We start from the raw sequence: 22970 nt of genomic DNA on the forward strand, positions 1-22970 counted from the left end.
TATTCTCGTTTGATAAGTCGTTGTCCTTTAATTATTTTTTATGTTTTTATGGTCATGTTGTAATTATGCTTCCGGTGTTATCTAATTAGTATCAAATTAATTATTTTGTGGTGTGACTGCCTGTTTCACTTTAGCGGATGATTAACAGATAACAAACCTGACCATGTATGAGTGTGACTGCCAACTTCCAGTAAAGTTGACTTGTACCTAGACATCCCAACAATGCTTTGATGGCAGCACGGTAAGAATAGCTCTCTCCGCAGGTCCTGTGCTCTGCAGACAGGGGAAGAGGCACTATCAGCGCGTTAGAGGTCAGTGTGTTTAGTGGGAAGCGCTGAGGATCAGCATTGTGATTTTAGAAGCAAGTTAAAGGGGAGAGCAACTCGGGGGACACTACCTCGAAACATCATCAGAAGTCGGACTTGCCAGTTTAAAAGAGGCGTTGAACAATGAGGATGATGGGGGCAAAAGAGATATTCTTCATCACTATAAATCAAAATGTGTCCTTTATTGGTAAGTCGGTGTGGCAGAATATTCAAATTAACGAGTGAAATCATTAAAACGTTTTCATGAATTATTTGTGTATAAGCGGGTGCTTTATAATGATTATCACTCTAACACGACAAAAGAATTTCCTGTGACAATTTATTGTTGCTATTATTTTTAAATTACTAACATTAATACATTATATGCTTATTTAGCTGTATTTAACTTTACTTAATAAAAAATACAGCTTCTTATTGAAGCATTGAAAAGATTTGATAGCACATATTCACACATATTCACCATCTCCATTACAGGCAAAACCTGGTGGATACTGATGTTGGTTTTCCGTCTGCTTGTCCTCCTCCTGGCCGGCTTCACGCTCTTTAGTGACGAACAGGACAGATTTAACTGTAACACCATGCAGCCAGGCTGCTCTAACGTGTGCTTTGATCTATTTGCTCCTGTCTCTGTCCTCCGTCTCTGGCTCTTCCACCTTACTCTTCTCGGTCTTCCCCATTTGATGTTTGCCACCTACATCATGCACAAAGTTTTGTCATGTCCCTATTTTGGAGGTTTCTACTGGGGCAGGAGTCGAGGAGGCTCGCCTTGCAGCGAGAATTCAGAATCCTCGAGAGAGCGGTCCTCGTATAAAGCCCTGCTTCATGACCTCCCACTTCAATGGGGAGCGCCACGCTTCTACGGCGCTTACTTCGTAGTTATAATTCTACGGATTCTTCTAGAAGCTATTTTTAGCGCAGCCCAGTTCTTTCTCTTTGGTTTGTCGATTCCTAAGAGTTTCCTCTGTTATGAGGCTCCCTGCACATCTGGAGTTGAATGCTATATATCCAGACCAACAGAAAAGAACTTAATGCTCAACTTAATGCTATTCGTTGCGTTTTTATCAGTCCTATTAAGTTTGGTTGATTTGGTGAACTCTGTGAAAGCAATGGTGAGGTGGAGGAGGAAGAGGGAGATGCTGATGGAGGAGATAAGTAATAGAGAGCAAAACAGCATGTTTACAGTGGCAACGGTGACAGGAGACACTGATATTCTTTTAACCAGAAGATCCAGCCCAAGTGGAAGCTCAAAGGTGAATGGCCTCAGAGATGAAAAACCTGCTGATGGAGTTGTGCCAAATGGTGGACTTTATCAAACGAAGGGGAGTGTTGGGACCATGGTTAGAACTAGTGCAGCTAAAGACAAGAGGCCAGAAAGAGATGGCAAAGAGGTGATGCCTCGGTCACCCACAAGCACTTCAGTGTCATCTCAGTTTGCCCCTCAGCATCACTTAAAACCTCCACTGTTCTCTCAAACAGACAAGGGATCACCAACAAACCCCAGAGCAACAACACCAATCCGGCAGTGTCCTAACGAAGGCTCTCGAGACAAGAGAGCATGGGTCTAATTGACTGACTGTGGCTGTTCATTATTGGCCCTGCACACACATTTACCTTGTTAACAAAACCAAATATTTTGCTAGATGTGAATCAATAAGTTCTTCTTTACCAGGAAGTTCTGGGAATTATGGACTAATAAAATTTACAGTTGATAAAATACTGTATTAAAATTGAAATAGGGACCTCATAGCGAGAGCCCTGCAGCTTCCTTCAGCTCTACAGAACTTTTTTATTGTCTTTTAGCATGTTGTTTTGATTTGATGACCACTCCACTCTCATAAAATGTGTTTATCCTTTTAATTTAGCAGAAAAATAAAGTTACCAGCTAGAAACCTAAAGTTGTGTTTCTACTAATGAATACAGATATTGTTGGAGATTAACACCAGAGCTAAAAGGAGAAGGAAAACTGTCCTAACCATGCTGTAGTGCTGCTCTATACATGTAAACACAAATGCTAACTAACATGTACATAATGCCAACATTAAAAGAAGATGTGTCAGAATTTTGCTTTACATTTTCTTCAATTTCCTCCAAGTGGCTCAAAATCATTTAATGCTGCTTTAAAACACACAGTGCAGATTTTGTATTTCAGCATGTCAAATGTTACATGTTGAGCAGCTACATATTAGAAATAAATACATTTCTTTCATGACGAAAAAAAGCTAAATTCTAAGAATCAAAGCCAGCTTGATACGACAAAATTCACTGTTAACTCTCTGAAACAGTCATAGCAGGTCTGAGCATGTTTATGTTACACCTTGAGCTATTTGTGTTTCATTATGAGAAAAGGAGGCGTTCAAAATGAGTAGGGAAAAAACCTCGACTGCTTCATCAAGGCTGACCTTAATAAAGTAGCAGTAACAGTGCTCAGCTGTTGTTTGGATTACTGTGTCTGGCAGTGCGTCTAGCAGCCACAACCAATGCACACAAACCTGACTTCTGACCTCTCATAAGACCAGCTGATGACCTAGCCATGACCTGACTTAAGCTAACCCTGCTCAGGTTACATCAGACTTCAGCCTAGTCACCTCCATCAAGCAAGATCAGCTCAACATGCAAGCAAACTTTTACATTTTAACGTGCAGGTCAGGGAGTGCTGCTGCTAAAAAGATGAAATAATGCCATCATGACACATTAGATTTATTCTTTGCTTTTTTCTGACAGTAGAGACGTTCAGTTTGTTTCTAATGAAGGAGAACATCAACAGAGTACAGGAGTAGTTGATGGGCACTTGATGAATATTTTCTGTGAATGTCAAGCTTTACATTGCTGTTGTTTCATCATTTTAGTAATCTACTCTCTCCTGTGAGTAACTGATTATTTGTTGTGCGTCTTTTATTATTTGTCTCACAGTAAGAACTGTTGGTTTCTTTGTGCACTTAGACAATTTCTGTGTGAAGTCATTTTTAAACACAGTTATGTGCCATTTCCGCCATATAAATATCTAAACTTGTGCTGAAAAACAAAACTTTGATGACTTTCCATCCATCTTTATTTGCTCATCTAATTCAGATTGGCAGCCTATCCCAGCCCCATAGGACAAGAAGCAGGGTACACCCTGGACATGTTGCCAGTCTGCCACAGCGCCAACACAGAGGGGCACTCACATTCACACCTATGGGCAATTTAGAGTCACCAGTTATCCTAAACTCCTAGAAGCTGGAGTACCCACACGCAAAGGCCTCATCCTTTCTGTGGATTTGAACCCAGGACCTTCTTGCTGTGAGGCAACAGTGCGAACCACCATTTTACATTCAAAGAAACATTTACTGTCCATTGTCATGCAGTTGTTCTATGTAATTACTGAGCTCAGAGATTCCAGATTTTCTCTCTCTGGTAAATGTGCGACAGTCTGTTTAAATCAGTGACTGTGAACAAAACAATAGAGCATCTACAGTGTTGCATGACCCCTTAACACATGCCTCGTGCCCTTCTCATTGTCCTGCTGTGCTATTTGGGGCAGCTAAAACACAAAGCAGTATTAGGAGGCTGGCACGTCATCAGCTGGGTGCTCTGACAAAGGACTGCACTGTCACTGGTGTTGGTTCACAGGTCAGACCAGCTAACCTGGTGACCCACACCTGTGTTAACCCAGATTCATTGTAGACCAGTGTCTGTTGTTGGCCATGATATCAGCATTGCACATTTTATTCACCCAGTAAGTAATTATCCATCCATCCACCCGTCCATTTGTCCGTCCGTCCATCCGCATTAAAATTATTTTTAAAAGATGTTTATATACAGAACTTTTTACAGAAGTGTCTAAAACTCCATAAAAAATGTGATTAAAGCAAAAGTATGTGGGCATCTATGCATTATGCTGATATGTGATAACTGGACATCTATTATTTCCTTACTGTAGGCATTTCTCCAGATTCAGGAACCTTGCTGCACACATTTATTCTCACTCAGGCCCAACAACATGGACACTGTCATTATGAACTTTGCGGTCAATGAATTTCTTCTCAACCAAATCAGGGAAAAATTCTTTTAGTGCTGGCTTGTGCATGTGGAATTAGTCACAATAAAGCCGTACACAGAACTTTATCAATGGAAACCCATTAATGTCTTTATATACTTCTGGTCTTGGGTTCAATGTCATGGGTGATTATTTAATAGTTACTGCTCAATGATTTTCTTTAATAGTTTGCTGATTACTGTCTTATTTAGTATTTTCGCTTTTACTGCCACCTTCTGGTCAAGGAATGAGAAACACAGCCAACAGGACAGAAAGAAGTGAGCGTCAATTCAATTTTTTTTTTTTTAAACTCAATTCAATTTAGTTCAACACCTATAAAAGTAAATCATATACAAGACTGTAATGATTGATAAAACATAAATAATGCTTACATTTCCATGTAAGTGTGATCCATTATTTCTTTGATTAAAGCTCCGGTCAGTTTCCATATTTTAATAAAAGAATAAATAAATAAATACATATTTCATTCATTGTTAAATTTCTAATTCTGAAACCAAGTTCTTCTTTTGTGGAGTCTGTGTTGTATATCAGTACAAAGCAGAGAATTAAGAGTTGACACTTAGACTCCTCATCGATCCTCTGCTGGAGTTGACGCATCAACCTGCGAGCGCCTCCGGTGTTATAACGCAGTCGGATCTCATGGGTGACAGACGGAGGAGATTGAGAAGTAAGAGGGAAAACTCAACATTGACCACAGCAGCACATCAGAGAAGATGTCAGAGGCATCAAAAATATTGATCACTCAGCACCCTTCTCACCTATGAGGATGTAGCTGAGATGAATGGGAGGATAAGGTTGTCCCTGATGGCTACACAGAGAAAGAGAAAATCTATCCTGCCCCCCTTTGATGTTCTTGATACAGGGATTGGAGAGTAAAAAAATAAATAAATAAAAGAGAGAGAGAGACAACGAGCCTATGCGAAGAAATGTTGAATAGCTTTCAGGTGTTTTCTTACAGTAGCTGCGGCTTCTTGTCTGCAGATTAGCTTATTAAAGAGCTGAAGCAGAAGCCAAAAAAGCTCATGAATTAATTTCAGTAAACACATGAAAATCTTTTTGAAAAGGAGAAAATGTTTCAGCCAGCATTTCCCTGGCTTGTGTTGTGAGCAAAGCTTATGCTTTATGTACATCATTAAAAAGGACATTGATGCAATTATCATTTCTTCTAAAGCATAATACACTTAGAAGCCCCTTTTCTAGTGTTTTATTAAAGAGTTATTTGTCATGTCATTTTGAATTCTGTTTAGTATTAAATATCTTCAGTTTGTTTCCCAAGCTTGCGTTTCATTTATTATTTCAAACCTTTTGTTTTGTCTCTGTTGTAGGTTGAGTTTTTTTTACTTGTAGTAATCCTGCATTTTCAGATTCCTGGTGTCTGGTGTTCCCATGTTCTGGTTTTCTCCACCTCTCTCATCCCTTTGTGTGTATAAGTAACCTTCTCTTACCTGTGTTTTCTTGTCGCATCGTACTGATTTCCTGCCTGCCTCTTTCCCTCTGTGTTATCTTGCCATTTGTATTGTTTGTTACTCTGCATCTTGGACTCTGTTTTGGATTCATGTTTGTATTAGAAATCCAAAAGTGCTAGTACCTACACTTTTTAATGAGCCATAAACTTTACGGCAAATGCCCACATCAACCATATTCTATTAACCCTGGTCATAACTCTGATTTTCAAGTCAAAGATAATCTTTGCTCACTCTGGCCCTGTTTGTAAGAAAAATGAAAATAAAATAAAAAATTAAAAACATCTAAAACAAAGTGGATGTTTTAATCATTAAGACATTTACTGGAGGAATCCATTCTGCCCAATCAGATATGTCCAAAGCGATCAAGTTACAGCTAATAATTATTTAGTGGGCTGATCTTTTTGCCCCTGCACAGAATGCCAGACAAATATGACCTCTGACCTCTGCACCCTTCACCTTGCATAACTTGACATGTAGGCATTTGCGATTTTAAAAATGCAGGTAGAGTAAACTTTATGGGTCTTAATAGCATTTATGTAATCCTGTCAAAAACTACACAGATAAAAAAACATTCACTTTTACCTAGTGGTATTAAAAATTATTTCTTATAAGCTTCTTAGAATATCAGTGGGCTAATTTTATGACACTGTAGAGCTTAGAAAGCAGGTTTTCATTTGGCCACATTGGCTTGTCAAACTTCTCATGCAGCTATTTATTATTTTTTTAAGTCATTCGTTTTCCTTAAACACTTCTTTTCAGAGTAATGTGGCATTTGTTCTAGCATGCTCTGAGACAGAAAGCAGTGAGGTCATCCGTCCATCACAGACCTGTCAGTTAGTACTGTTTGCTTAAGACTGCATTGTAAATCAGCCCTGGCATGACAATGGTTGATAATGAAAGCTAAATGCTCTCCCCCCAGCTCTGTATACTCTATGAAATTAAAGGTTCCTATTGCTATGTGACCTTTAACAGCCCATATAAGCCATTCAGACATCTTAACATGATTTATTCCCAACCAGTCACAGTTCGACATCGAATTAGGTCATTATACAAAGACTGCATTCACGAAGATCCTAATTGGAGGAAACGAAGACGAGTTGGGCTCTCTGGGTTTTACCAATAGGATCTGGCTGCGATGAGCTGAACTGGCAAGTCAGCGTCTTGTTTACGTTAGAAGGAGATGGATCGGGCACGACCTCTCGACCCATTTCCTCTGTTGATTTTTTTGCTTGTGGGCTTAAGGGAGCATGCCCAACCCCCCTGCCACAACACAAATATACACACACCACGGGAAGAGGAAGCAAACTTGTCTCATGCCTAACAAGTAGTGGCAGAGCAATTTGTTCTGAGACAAATTGAAACATGTCAAAATGGCCTCTGTAGGAAATAAGTGATCCGAACTGATGCCCTGTGTGCAGACAGAATTAGGTCACTTAAAAGCCATTTAATGTTGGAGTCAGAAATGTCCATATGTTTACCTAAAATATTAATAAAACAAAAACCCCATAAACATTAGAATAAAAACCTATTCACACACACACACACACACACACACACACACAAAAATATCATTGACCACTTAATAAGTGAAGACAACTGTTCCTTATTTTTGATTTGAAAATGTGTAAAATGTGTATTTAATTTAATTTTCCATATGATTTGAGATGTATGGAAACTTTACAGCTTTAACTGGGAGTGTTTGGGAAAAAAGAAATGGTGTGATGAGCACTATTTTTTAAAAGGAGCTTCATTAAGATGACATATTGTTTTTTAGCGGTTCAGAGCATTATCTTACATAAGAGTTGAGCCATATCTTCATACTCTCAGATTAAACGAAGGATTTTCAGGCTTTATGTTAAACTAAACTAATTTGTAGCTGCTACTGTTAGTTTTGTGCTTTGTGAGCCACTGATGGCTGACAGCTTTTAATAATTTGACCAGAAGATGGCGGCATTTTATTATCGTTTCCCTCGTTCTTAGCGAAGTACAATTTCTACCCAAATTTTGAACACATAAGGTTTTGCTGTGACATTTGAGTTTATGAATAGCGTGTGGATTTATCATGCTGGGGAACAGGAATCATTTTTTTTCCTTTTCCAAATTATGGACACAAATAGAACCACAATGTTGTGATGATGTTCAACAGGATAAGCGGACCACACACTGCAGAGACGTATTCAGTTATACACGATGGAGAGTGTCAGCCTGCAGTTACAAATCTGTCTCTCCTCTCTGACGTCTTAATTAGAAGCCTCGGCCATCACATTTGTAAATGATCCATCTTATTAAGAGTTATGTGAGCCTTCAGCTTAAAACTCTTATAAGTATTTTTTGTCCTGGCTTAACAGACGGTTTCTTCTTTAACTTCTGATGGCCAAACCAAAAATAACACTGGGAATAACAAATGTCCCACTTCCACTACCGCTCCAAAATCGAATAACTGAAGACTGGGCGATCTATGTGTGTCCAAAGGGATAAAGTAAAATGTGACACATTAAGCTCGACAGAGAACAGAAGTCAAGAGTTAATAACAAATCTTAAGCGCAGGGGGCTTTAAACTAAGAAGACCACCTGTAGTTTCACCATTGCCGTGCCGATATTGTTCTCCTCGTCTCACAGCGTGTAAGTCTGCAGCACCAGGGACGCTTAATAGAGCTTATCCCACGTGGCTACAAAAGCAATTTACATGTTTTAGTTAAATATAAATGAAACTACAGCTGTCATAGCTCAGCCATTGCGCACAGAGATGCTGAGACTTTAGCACCTTGCGCACTCTGCTCGTTAGTCTGCTGAATACTGAGATGCATCAACAACTTAAAAAAACCCCTAAGAAATACACAGTTTGACAGTGTCAGATTCCAGGAGAAACAAGTAGTGAGAATAACCAGGAAGCATGAGTAAACGTTCAATAAAAGTTGTTTTATTCTCAAAATAAAATCTTCTATCAAAATGGAAATTATATATATTTACAGTCTCGTAAAATTCAATGTACAAATGTACAATGTATGTACACCAATAATTATATAAATACACTTTATGCGCAAATGCAACCCGTACGAGGCAGTATTAAGGCATTGATTAATGTACGCATAAATCCATCTTGTAGACAAAACAGCCCAGCAATGGCCTCATTTCTAGCAGAACAGTCTCATTGTGAATATTGTGTTTAAGACACAGCGGCTCTTTGCAGTGAGAATAAGGAGATACTCAGATATACCATATAACCTATCGTCAAGGGGGATCTTGTCAGCTGTGTGCATTCAATTAAGCCCAGATAAGACTCTGCATTCTTCGTGCCAGGTACATTGTTCTGCTGCTGACAGTCTCATTATTTAAAGAGAAGCCATTAGGCGCTCATTAATGTGCTAATTACAACACGCTGATGGACAATCCCAACACAATTAGTCACCCCTCCCCCTCTCAAACCCTCTATTCAAAACCCCTGGACGTCACTGGGATAAGGCAAGGGAAGAGCACTTTCCATAAGTCAAACCGATCTTCTAAGTTTTATAAGCAAACCGGAGCATAAATCCATTAAACTTTCACATTAGGGGAGTGCTCAGGAACAAAGTTTGACTTTAACTGGCAGTTTGGGGACTGACGTTTAATAATTTACCCATTAAAAACAAAACAAAACAAAAATCATTCTCTACGACACATTGTCCCCAGAAAGCTGGTTTTAAGTCTTTAGTGTCAAATGACATGAGATTGGGCGTCCAATCCACCTGATCAAACCCGGGAAAGTGGCATCTGTTTGGGGCAGGAGACGGAACTGGCCGTCCCAGACCTCCAGGTCAGTCCAGTGCTCACGTCACTGTACATGGAGCCCGCTGAGGCTTTACTCCCCCAGCAGCACCGCGTGCAAAAAGTCCTCCAGGAGTCCAAGGTCTTCCCGGACCAGATCCAGGCTCCCGACGTGATACCCACCAGGAGGCACATGAAGTATTTCAGCATAAACACAGCATAGTCTGGCCTCTGCCTGTTCGGGTCCGTCATGCACGTACAGTTGTGCGTAATTTCCCACGTCTGCCTGTTATGCTGCTCGTAAAAGTAACACGCCACTATGACAGTGGCCGGGACTGTATATAAAACTGTGAAAACTCCTATCCTGATCATCAGCCTCTCCAGTTTATCAGTTTTTGTGCCTCCTTGTTTGATAACACTCCTGATCCTGAACAGCGAGACGAAGCCGGCCAGCAGAAACATGGTACCGATGAACAGGTAGATAACCAGCGGTGCCAACACAAAGCCCCGCAAGTTGTCCAAATTCTGGTTGCCTACATAGCAAATCCCGGCTACGGAGTCCCCGTCCACTGAGCTCAGAGCCAGAACCGCGATGGACTTCATGCTGGGAATGAGCCAGGCGGCTAAATGAAAGTACTGTGAGTAACTGGCTATTGCCTCGTTACCCCACTTCATACCTGCAGCGAGAAACCAAGTGAGGGACAGAATCACCCACCAGATCGAGCTGGCCATGCCAAAGAAGTAGATCAGCAGAAAAACGATGGTACAAAGAGCAGGACCAGTGGTTTCATAGTGAATGTATTCTCCGCCGTTTTCTCTATTGCAGGCCACTTCTTCGTGTCCAGCGATCAGTCTGACAATATATCCAACTGACACGAACATGTAGCAGGCGGAGAGGAATATGATGGGGCGCTCCGGGTACTTAAACCTCTCCATATCAATTAAAAAGGTCGCCACAGTTGCAAAAGTGGAGATAAAACACAGAACCGACCACAGGCCGATCCAAAAGGCAGTAAAAGTCCTCTCCTCTGGTGTAAAGTAAGGGTTGTGACACGGAATGGCACAGTTCAAGATCTGTCCAGTTTTGACGCGGTTGTGCAGTGGGTGGCTGTCGCTGGTAACGGGCACCATGGGCGCACGGCAGAAGCATCCCGTTTCACACGTAGACGCTGCTGGTTTGTGCTTACCGGGGATCCCACGACCATAGCCGCTCTTCTTCTTGGTGTTGTACGGCTTTAATGGTCGGTTGGTTGGCTTCGCCACCACAGGAGAGACAGTGGTGGTCTGGCTGCGGTTGTAGTCCATGCACAGCGTGTCCTGGTTGCCTTGTTCGGGCAGCAGGTCGCATCTCATCCGGTCTGGCCACGGGAAGCCGTACTGTCTCATGAGCGGCGCACATCCAGCTTTGGCCCGCTCACACACACTCCTGCACGGTGGCAGCGGCTTCTTGTAGTCTTCAAGGCAGATCGGTGTGTACATACTGCAGAGGAAGAAGCGCAAGTCGGGGGAACACTTTATTTCCACCAGCGGCCAGAACTGGTGCACTTCCAGGCCGGCTTCGTCCTGCGTGTCGTGTTTGAACTGGTTGGGCATGTAGGTGTAGTTGTAGCCGATGCCTTTGCACAGAGGTACGGAGATCTCCTGGCACTGGAGCTCTTTGGCAGCCAAGCAGCGCGTTCCGTGCAGAACCAGGGTTAACAGCACGCACCATCCCGGGATGCTCCTATCCATCGTTGTTTTCTGTGCGCGTTTTGTCCTCCAAAGTCAGAGCGAACTTGCTTTTTGCAAGCAGGCTGCAAGTCCAGTTAATCCAGGAGAAGTGCCAAACTCATGCTAATGCGCACACAGTTTGCGAGTATGTTTAGTACGTGTGATATCCAACACAGGCGTTTTACTTTCTGAGAATCTGTGGATACTTCCAGTCTACCCTCCCTCTCTCTCTCTCTCTCACTCCTTTGTGTCGGTGCAGCACCGCGTCTCTGCCTGCATGCTCTGTAACACACGGGAGCGTTTGGCTTTATACGAGCTGGAAGAGGACACTCCCTCAGCCTGGGCGGAGAGGAAGAGTAAGTCAAGTCAATCAAGACTTCCTTCTATAGGTGTTTGTTTAAAATGTTCACCCTGGTGGAAGGGTTATAATCACTTTGCCCTTGTTTGCACTCCCCCAAGAGACACACACAGACGCAGAGTCACACCGCCCTTTACAAACAAGGAAAAGTTATCAAAAAATAAATACATTATGCAGGAATGTAAATAGGAATGCAGACAGCCAACTAATAGGATACAAATGAACCAATTAGGGCGGTGGACTTAATACATTAGTGGCTGTTCTCTTGGTGGTGGGTTGTAGGTCAAAACACTTGACTCAATCATTCATTTTCTCAAAAATGCAACATGAAATGAAGGCGAAAACTAAAATGTTAGCTGTTTTTTCTCTTGCTGTTTTTTCTACTGAATTTATAACGTCTACCTTCAAATGATAAGGAGCATCCAGTGCTGTAGTGATTGCCATTACCAAAATAGTAAGCAAATCAGATTCTCAGCAGACTCACAGGATCTGCAGAGGATGGAAATATTACATCTTGTACCTACACAACACCAGATCATTTTATTCTGTCACAGCTCTTAAGTTAGAATTTAAGAATGCTACTTTAATATCTGGGCAGTTTCTGAAAATTAGCTTTTTAATTTTTTAATTTCACAGGATTTCTCGGTTCATTAATGTTGTCAAATTAATGAATTAAACACAAATATGGTTGTCTTCCCCCAGTGAATCCTGCTCTGCACTTTAGCTGGTTTCATTGACAATCTTTCAAGTTAATCAGTGGATCAAACATCTTCCAGTCCCAACCTATACAAGTAGGAAAAAAGAGCTGTCATTGCTGATGATGATACAGCATATTCCCAATCATCAGAGCCTGATCCATTCAAATTTTAACTTGTCTAAATCTAAAGAGAAAACAGTTTTGCTCATTCGTTGTTTAAAGCCAGATGGACAAACTAGTTTCTCTGGTTTTTAATTGGAAACCAGTATAAACTCAGTTTTGCATGCAAACCTCCTGCTTCACATTGAAGATAAGCTTGATAAAATTAATTTCACTAATCTTCTGTAAACAAATGGTTGTGAAGGCCACAAGGAAACACTCCTTTTTGATGCTGTCTGTCATTTAGACACAATCCAGTGCAATGAAAAACTCCTGCCCTTATATTTTACAATGTAAATATGTTTCTGTGGCCTACATGAAAATGTTTGTACATGCACATTTGCATGTGTCTTCTTGCATGCAGGAGAACTACTACGGGGAAAATGTGTGTGTGTGTGTGGTAAGGGTGGTTGCTATAGTCTTGTTAGCGCACAGCAGGGGGTCGTCTTGTTTGAAAGGGAGGGGGCTGTTTGTCTTAATGCTGGTGCCAATGTTTCAGTAAGATCATGCTGGGCCAGCGATTACTGCAACACACCACAGGCCTAATAGACAGGATAGTGTGTGTGTGTTTGCAAACAGTTTCAGAGCTCAGCTCTAAGAGAATAAGCTAACATGGGCAAACACAGCATTGTGATAGCACTAATTAAAGTCATTCACACTTCTTATTGGATTCAGCAGCTTCAAATGGAGCTGAGACAGTTTGGCAGACAGGCAGTGTGTTTCCAATCCACAGGTTTTATCAGAACTAATTAGCCCCAAACTCCAGTATTTGCAAAAGGGTGCTTGTTTCAGCTGGGTTTGGATTCTTGGATGTGTGGGGTTGTGTGGTTTCTGGCTAAACTCTCAATAAGAAAGCCTCTAATCAAATCAATAAAATAGCAAAACTGTTTTTATTTACCATTATCAGACAAACATGTCTTTCTAAATATGGATAGCTGTTGTCTTATCACAGCTTTATTTATAAGATACATATTTTTTTTTCTTTTAAGTCAATCTAAGTCCAAACGTATAGGTTAACCTCGCAACATACAGAAGAACTTAAAACTAGCCCTCAGATTATCTAACATGTAAAAACAGAGGTTCTTCTATTCTAAAGGAAGAATGCACAGAACTAATAGGATTCTGTCAGTGGTATAATTGCGGTTTTTCAAAATAAAAATATATTCTTGCTGAATTCCCCTGGATTCATCCTGAATTCCCAGTCACCCTTCAACTCAATTCACATAATAATTTAAAGTATATTTCAGCATATTAAAGTGTTTCCAGTTACAAATGTGTCAGCACATTTGCACATTAAGAAAACTTTTCAAAACCCAAGTCATGACTTGAGTTACATGCACTTCATTTACCTGCAATATGGACAGATAGAAAAAAGGAAACAAAAACAAATTGTCCTTTTCCTGCTCACTGTAATCAGCTGACTTCACTCTGCGTGGAAGGAGTTGAAAAACAGCAGAATGGTCTGAGTCTGCCGAGGAGTAGCAAGAAGAATATTACTTCCAGTTCAATTGCATGCATAAATATGAAAACAATGACAAAGTGCATACTGCGATGTGGCCAGAAGCAACTATCAGCTGCTGATGGCAACACACCAACTCTTTCCACACGTCTGCATAAATAACATATCAGATCTAATGACAAAGAGAATAATCTTAAACCAAAGTGTATGCTGAGCTGTGATTTTTTCCAGAGGTAAGAGAATGAGAAGCGTTGAGGCCTACAGTCACAACCGCCATTTTGTGGGATGTTCTACCTGTCCTTGCTCCAACAGGTGTGGGCAGAAATGGCCTGATTGCTTTTCTTTGAAGCACTTTTGTTTTTTTTTTTGTTTTTTTTCACTAACTTAGATGAATGCTGTGTGCTAACAAATAAATGCTAATTCTCTAGGTGGGCCCACGTCCTCATTTTAGGTTTGACAGCGTTTTAGTATGTAAAGGTGAATGCTTGGACACGAATTGAGCTGCGGTTTGGGGAAGGCCTCGGGGGGGACTGGTGATGGCTCCCGGGCCTGGCAGATCCCCGTGTACTAAATAGAAGTCAAGAAGTTAAAGAATTGAAAGGGGGAAGGAGGGTGAGGCACGAAAACAAGAACAATCAGCTTGCAGAAGTGGGGGAATTAGATGAGAACCGGAAGGAGCGTGTTTGGAGGCGTGGTCCCACTCCTGAAAGTCCGATACATAACTGTCCAATAGAAGGATATTGTGTGTGTGTGTGTGTATATTGTTAAGTATGTGACAATGCACATTATGGAATAATGCAAAAGTAATGCAATTTTTGTTCATTCTTTTGATTATTTTATTGATTATTACTTTATGACCCTAACATTGGTGGTTTTAAACAGTGCATTTGTTTACACAGCAAGAAAAACAACCTGAATGAATTTGTTTTACTATTAATTTCAGATAATAGTGTCTCATTTTGGTTGACTTCCACATAAAAATGATGCTTTTTGCAGCTGGTTTTACTTTCAAAACAACATTCACTTTGTCTGAACGGGGGGGACAATTTTCTCATGAAGAAATGAGACTCCTCAGACATTCTTATGTATGTGCAGGAACTTTTTGGGGCTGATCCAGATGCCTCACGCTGGGCCAGCCATCTCCAGCTGAGCTGTGAACTGCAGGTGAAAGTCTTAAGAAACAGGTGCCTACTCCTCCTGCCAGAGGGAACAAAATAGCAGGCTGGGCATCGGTTACACCAATCGCTGTCTATCAGAGTGGAACCCGTATTGATTAACAAGGCCGATAGACTCGGTGGCCCCAGCCACCAACTGTCGACTGCGCCTCCCCCTTCTGTGTGCAACAGCGATAGTGGGTTTAAGGTTACGCACTGGCCCCCTGCATACCAAATTTAAAAGGGTGGAAATGGAATTACTGCATCTGTTTAGAAGTCAACTTCTGCATTCTCTGGGCTGCCCACTCTGCCACTCCTCTATCTAACCTCCCTTCTTGACTCTCGGTAGGTTTCCCCCCCGATTCTCCCAGGGCTCTCAAAGTTCACGACGCCAAAGAAAAAGGTGGGTGGGTAGCAAAGGAGGGCGGCTTCTCACAGAGTTACTGAGGCGTGCTGTGAAACTCTGAAATGTCTGTGTCTTTGTAACCTCCTCATGGGAAGTTTGGGCTTGTGATACTCTCAAACACTCCTCTCCTTTCTATAATTTAATGTGGTAAAATTAAGTTGATTCGCACTGTGGAGCCACAACCCTGTCAGTCTTGAGTAGTTTGTCTGAAAAATGTGGTTAGATCGATAAGAAAAAAGGGAATTAGGGTTAACAGCAAACAAGATAATAAAGTCTCAGTTAATGTGATGCTTCCTCACAAATCAACTCATGTTCATAAGCTCCCACAGAGCGTAGATGATCATCACTGCAATGATGATAAAGTGCTATTTTGTTTTAGCTTTGAAAGACAGAATGTCACAACTGCAATTATATTTAAAGGGAAGTTTATGAAGTCTGATTGGGGTGAGGAACAAGAATAATTACTCAGAAGACACATTTGTGCATAATCTGGGAGTCTTTGCACACATACAGCTCAGAGCACCGGACATTTGTGTCAGATTTGTCCCAAATGTCATTAGCTGGACTTGACATAAACTAGGGGAAGCTTTTTGTGGGACAGATGTGACCCAGATGTCAGTACACACCTCACATCTGGCCTATATAAACTGAACCTGGTCAAGCAACCAGTCTTACCTCAGAGTCAGTGCAATGAGTCATGGTCAAATCTGGCACGCAAGAGAACCACAGCTTTGGGCTAAATTTGTGCCAAACAAGCATCGGTATCTGGATAATGTTCTATACATATTATAAACAGTAGTGTATATATATGTTAATACACAATCCTCATGTATATACTGTGTGTGTATATATATATATATATATATTTATTAACTAGTTATCCATATCTTATTTATTCCAACATCTTCGAACTCTCTACCGTGTACCATGAATATAAATATCTCACACATGTTACACATGTTGCAATTGTTAGTATTGTGTGTTGTCTATCCTGTTACTTACACTGAAAGAGAAGAAAAAGCCCAAATCCTTTTACTTGGTCAATAAAGTTGATTCAGACTCAGATTACGGTGATGGAATAAAAGGGAATTTTACTGCCAAACAGTATAAATAGCAGGAATACTCAATAGAAAGAAAAATGAGGGAACATTTCCTTTTGCTATAGCTTTATTACCGGGTTCTCCGCATTGTGAACAGATTAATAAATACAAGCCCTTGTGTAATTCTTAACCACCTCTCTGGATATTCAGTAGATAATAGTTAGCCAAGAGATTTTAAGGGCAGCACACTCCACTGACTCATGGCACTTGGGCAGAGTTGGCGCATGTGAAATTGCTGTCATATTTCCCAATGTCTACAACATTTAAATTAGATTCCCCCTGAGAGCAACATGTCTGAGCCACTGTGCATGCATTAATGCCCTTAAATGCCAGGATACAGGTATGTACAGGTATGCTTTGTTAGCAATGTTTGTCCTTGCCACCATCATCCACTTTTGAAAAAAATGAAAACAAAGACGACAAACAGAAAAGCTCAAATTAATTTCTTTTAGCTGCTATGTTGTCAAATTGTATCCATGATTACATGTCAGATATAATAACCTAAGAACAAGTCTTAGCTTTCTTAGCGTCTCATTCTGTAGGCACCAATAACCGACCTGACCCAATTTCATTGAAACCTGCAACTCCGCGTATAATATCTTTCTGAAGCTGGCAATTAAATGAATATTTAAATGAGTGTCGCCTTGGTCCCCAGGGTAATTTGGTTGATTTAAAACTTCATGTGTGCATGGGAGAAGAGGCCTGAGTTTAATTAGATGTGATGTATGTCTTCAAGATAAGACGTGAAGGCCTTCCTGACTTCTGAAGATGTTTACTTTCTTTAAGTTTGGATGCAGTCTTTCAGACGCCACCCTTGATCTCAGAGGGAATGCTGCTGTCACCAAGTTCTCACTGGCTGGATAAATAATCAGAGTATAAATAAACTATGATATAGGAAGTGTTTGAGTAAAATCTGTGCATTCTTTTTTAGGGAAACTGGCGGTGACTCTGATTTTGGAAGTGTCAATTGCTCTGAGCTAATTACTCAACAGCCTTGAAATTCAACACTCAGCAATAAATACTCACTTAAATGCTCATCCTTGCCAAATAGTTTTGACAAATTTGAATCTGCTGATATTTCAGATAAACGCGATTTTCTGTCAGAAAAATCAGCTTTACTTTGTTTAAGCAGGTTTCTTTTTGACAATGTGTTTTTCTGTTAACGGCTGAGCGATCATTATTGAGTGGAAGGCGGTCACTTCCCAGGGGAAATCTGAATTCCTTGCAGTGTGCGCCCATTCTGCATCTCCTGGTCAGTGATGGATAGAGGATTCCTCCCTTCCTTCCTTCCACAGGTTAGATTCCTCTGCGGTTCTCTTCCATGTTTACTTAAAGACAAACTACTAATCAGCCTGGGGTGGGTTGGGAGACTTAGGGCAGTCACCCTTAACACAAACACGCACTCGTGCACACACAAACCCTGACAGTGTTGCACTACTGATAGAGTGTGTATGAGTGTGTATTGTATGGACTCACCTTCCTTCCGCTCATTAACCAGAGCAAACATTGACACGAATACCTCCCATCCAATCAGTCTACTGCTGGGCAGGACCATGACAGCCATGTCTGTGTTAACCAACCTCCTGAAACCACACACACACACACACACACACGCACACACACACACACACACACACACACACACACACACACACACACACACACACACACACACACACACACAGATATGGGAGCCAAAAGGTGTAAAATATGCTGAAATATTGTCTTTTGCATATCAACCACCCCTAACATTTAGGGTTTTTTTTTTCATTATAACATGACTTTAACTTATTTAAACCTTTCCTAATGCAGCCTAAAAACTCACCCTGAGGGGTTGCTGGAAAATTATCTGCAGGCTTTCCTGTGTGGCTCCAGTGTTTCTCCATGGATAGGGTGATTCCCAAAAGTCTTGGCTCCAGCCTAGCTTTCTTTGCCACTATTTTGGTAGCTGAGTATCAGGATTTTACAACCAAAAAACTCCTCAGAAGCTTGGGATTTGAAAATAGAGCAATTAATATATCATAAAGATGGAAGGTGAAGTTACAGATAAGTCTTCCAAATTCCAAATTTCATTTTTCCAAATGCCTTGAGTGTTGAAAAAACAAATTCCTCAAAAATCCCAAACCAAAGCTATCTGCATGGCTTGATATCACCAGGTGCTTCAAAAAAAAAAAAAAAAAAAAAAAAAAAAATAGGCCAATAAACAAAAACATGTACATACAATGACTATGGAGCAGTGGCTGGCATTGTCTCTTTAAACTACAAGCTACCACATGACCAGATACGCACAGGGTTGTACAGGTGTATGAATTCAAAGACACACAACAACAAAGAAAGCAGTAATATTGCTTTAACTCAATACCTTTTAACCGCTGACACCTGAATTTAGCTTAGGGGATACAGACACACACACACACACACACACAAACTTCAATAATGTGCGATCTGCTGCAAAGCAATTTTACTTTCACTCACACAGCTTAACTGTGCCCATTCAGTTACTGCCTGAAGCCAATAATGCACACCTGGTTTCACTACAACAGAATGAGCTGATAATTTGCATTGATTTGAACAGGTCACAACCTTAGGGAATACAAGTGAAATCCAACTTAAAAGGGAGTGGAGTTTTGCTGTGGGTCATCCAATAATAATTTGAATCATCGTTTCCAAAAACTGGCAAAATCCTCACCCAGTTAATTGCTCAGATTTGGCAGCAAAAAGACATCAAACATGACAGTAAACCCGAGCAGTCAGACTGCTAATGAGACTGCTTTGAACAAATACCCAGGTCAATGTAACAGGTACAAGTAAACAAATAAATCAGAGGCTTTACAAGTACAGTTTCCCGCACTCTTAGAGATTATGGGCAACATGTTTGTGTCATGTCTTGCATTTAATTCAGAATAAGATAGATTGCTTGTCTAACACTCTGACTGATTGCATATCTTGGCACTACTGTTGTAGACATATTGCCGTGTTCATACACCTCATGAATCAGCTTGAACAGAGCTATTAAAATAACTTCCTGGGTTGTAATCGACGAGTGTTGCTGTTTAAACTGACGCTATTGTACCTTAACTGTAACATCACTTAGCGATTAAAAACCCATGAACAATTATTTCAGCACTTTAAACACACACAGAAGTGAATGCAACAGAAGACAGTCATGTGTTTCCCTTTCACAGGAGGTAAAATCAGCTGCCAGAGTCTGACCACTTGCGCGTGTCTCCCTTCATAATCCCTCCATACTGTAGTTTAAATTTGGAGGCTGCCAGCCCTGCATTGAGGGTGTTACCATGAACCCTTCTAAATTGCCACTTGTTCTCCTGGCGTCATTAAGACCCTAGGGCGACAGGGGTCTGTTCTTAAATTGCTACCACTGGAAACAGCAGTGGCATGTTTATAATTACAATCTTTCTTCAGCGGCGATGACGTCTTCCCTGCGGTAAACACGAACACTCGGCCGGCTCTGGTCCCGAACAGGCACGAGGATTCATTAAGAGCCGTGACGACAGCCTCAGAGCTCACTTAACTTCGAGACGTTGGCTGTGTTTTATGAGAGGCTTTCAACCTCAGAGGGACCTTTTCAGTGAGGCTGTTCTGAGGGCAGAAGCGGTGACGAGGTGAGAAATGTAACCATGTTGAAAGCCATTAGTTTTCCATTAGAGTTTGGCCTTCAGGAGTAGGCTGAAGCAACGAGAGGTGACACACTACGTCTTTCATATCTAAAACCTGTGGCATGTGTGTCAAGGGCCATTTAAGACAAATTATCCGTTCTTGATTAAGCAGTGTGTTAATAAACAAAAAGAAGCTGTTTTAGGACTAATTAAATACTCACTGAATTAACAAAACGCACATTTTCATATTGATGTTATGTTTACACTTAAACTGCAACTCACTGTATTCTTTGCAGTAAAATTTTTCAGCAGCATAATAATATTTAATAATTAATACAGTTATAATAGGTAAAGTTCATTATTTCCAGTAGTAATGAGTCTGGTAAGCCAGTATCTTATCTTTTTCATTCTAGTCAAAAAAGGCAGATACATTTTCAGTTCTTGTAAACTAAAGATCAGAAATATTCAAACCTTTTTATCTAGTAGAAAGACAATAGCTGGCTTATGTATAATCTGGGAGTTAGCCTGTTGACAGGCTCTGGGGGCAAAGGTTTCTGGTGTAGCAACCAGATGTACTAATGACTTACTGTTATGTTTGCTTTTATTATTTAGAGTGCAGATAAATTAATAAAGCTAATGATTGCCCTTGATTGCCCAGGGGATTGTCGGCTGTTCTTTACCCTCTCTGGACGAACTGCACCGCTCTCGCTGTCTCAGAAAAGCAGGAAATATCATAAAAGACTCCTCACAGCCCGCTCATAATCTGTTCCAACTGCTGCCATCAGGCAAAAGATACAGGAGCATCAGAACAAAGACAAATAGACTAAATAGCAGTTTCTACCCTGTAGCTGTTAGGGCATTGAATTACAAGTAATCACCTACAATTCAACCTGCCAAATACTGTGCAGTGGATGACATCCTGTGCAGTAGTGTCTATGTGCAATAAGGTTCTATTTATTATACTGAATGACTGTGTTCTACCTCTCTTATATTTATATTTTTTTCTCTTGACACCACAGGGACTGCACTTATTTTGTTGCACTTGTTAAAATGACAGTAAAAATATCCTGATTCTGATAATTAAATTGTTGCTAGACACAAGTTGATGATTTCAAGATTGCATTTGCATGTTTTGATCTGTACAAAAACTGTTCACTTGCATGCAACCAAAGTCTGCTCAGACCTGTTTGATTATTGCAGTGTAACTTGCGCTCTTGGTAACAATAAATTATGATTGTTGATCACAGGCTGATTACAGATTTCCTTTCATATAGATCAGCTTTCTTAAAAGAAATAGTTGCTGCTTGCTACAAAAAGTACAGATAACGTATTCCTCATTTTATATAAAACTAAAGAGACGCTCAAGTGACATTTATTCAACCCGTTCTTGCTTAAATTTATACTAGATCCCCTTTATCAACATGAGTCTTTAACATCTGGGAAGATCAACTTCCTGAAATACTGAAGCTGTGAGTGTAAATGTTTGAAAAAGAGATAAGTGGGATCTCCATAGTTCTTGGGCCTTGCCCTCTCCTTCTCAGGGAATTGGATTTGGCAGATTTCCATCATCTTAGTGGAGCTGGGCCTGTTTTTCTTTCTCTTTTCTTTATACTGCTGCTAAACCTGCTGCCCCCTTTTTTACTGCTGTCCTTCTAGCTCAAAATACCTGGAGCAGTGAAGCTGGAAAAGCCATTTAGGATGGATATCAGATGATGTGTAATTTGGGCTTAAAATAACATGTAGGCAAAGAGTAAGTCTGACGGCTCAGCTTATTTCCTGGAGCGTTTAAGTGGCCTCATTTTACTCATTTGGTAAAAATCTGACTAACATACACATTGTACAGACAGGTTAATAAACACTCAGGCACACACACAAACACACTCAGGAAGACGACCCACACACATACACACATCTGCACAGAGTCTAAACAGTCAGCCAAGCTCACTGTTTCTCTTTCTCACACACACACACGCACCATGTACAAGTGATCCCGAATAATATTTACCGCTGTTTGCCCCTGCTGTAACAGCTGTGCAAAAGTCTTGAGCCACGCCTTATTTCTTTATATTTTGCTTCCAGACTTTCTGAAGGTCTTTCAAAGTTTTTCTTTTTTACTCTTTTTCAGTCCGGCCCATTTCACAGGAATGCTTTTTCTTGTTTGTTAAGCCACTTAACACTGACCTGCGACTAATTCAGGGACTAAAAAAGGCACGTAACTCAAAGGATGAACCAATGTTCCATCTACAGATAACAGACAGTTTAGTAATTAACCAATTTTAAATTGTATTTATAGAAACTTTATTATTACACTTGTTATTATTACACAGCCTGTTACAAAAACACATAATTTGCTACAGATTTCTTTAGCTGAACCTATAAAAAACAATAACAAGTTTGACAGGCATAAAATTGTATTTTTTCACCAACAAGGTTATTCCCAAAGAGCTATTCACCAAAAACTTGATATATATTGGTATGGTGTTACAATTTGAGGAATTTGAGGACAACTGATGGACAAAAAAAAAAGAAAAAAAAGAAAAGAATCTAGACCAGTTGAATATTATCTGAAAGTCATGTCCTCAAGAAAAAGGGAAAAATCCAGACCTGACATATCACCTGAGAGATGCATTTTGACCTTCAGCTTATCCATCTACTGCTCACTGAAGCCTCATCAGAAATGTTCTCATTGAAAAGGATGCTTGTCATGAAGCCATTCTTAATGAGGGGAACAGGGAGAA

The 22970-nt window shown here is 40.5% G+C and overlaps 2 protein-coding genes across 2 annotated transcripts; one reads left to right on the plus strand and one right to left on the minus strand.

Annotated features, from left to right (window-relative positions):
* Positions 1 to 458: 458 nt before the first annotated feature.
* LOC134616177 (gap junction delta-4 protein-like) lies at positions 459 to 1891 on the plus strand. The gene is made up of 2 exons (XM_063460908.1): positions 459 to 513; positions 801 to 1891. The coding sequence occupies exons 1-2, from the start codon at positions 459 to 461 to the stop codon at positions 1889 to 1891; spliced, it is 1146 nt and encodes a 381-aa protein (XP_063316978.1).
* A 6835-nt stretch (positions 1892 to 8726) lies between these two features.
* On the minus strand, positions 8727 to 11548 carry LOC134617259 (frizzled-8-like). The gene has a single exon (XM_063462464.1). It carries the CDS (start codon positions 11301 to 11303, stop codon positions 9558 to 9560), a length of 1746 nt encoding a protein of 581 aa, XP_063318534.1. The 5' UTR covers positions 11304 to 11548; the 3' UTR covers positions 8727 to 9557.
* Positions 11549 to 22970: the final 11422 nt, after the last annotated feature.

The sequence above is a fragment of the Pelmatolapia mariae genome, linkage group LG18, assembly GCF_036321145.2.
Source record: "Pelmatolapia mariae isolate MD_Pm_ZW linkage group LG18, Pm_UMD_F_2, whole genome shotgun sequence".
Classification (NCBI taxonomy): domain Eukaryota; kingdom Metazoa; phylum Chordata; class Actinopteri; order Cichliformes; family Cichlidae; genus Pelmatolapia; species Pelmatolapia mariae.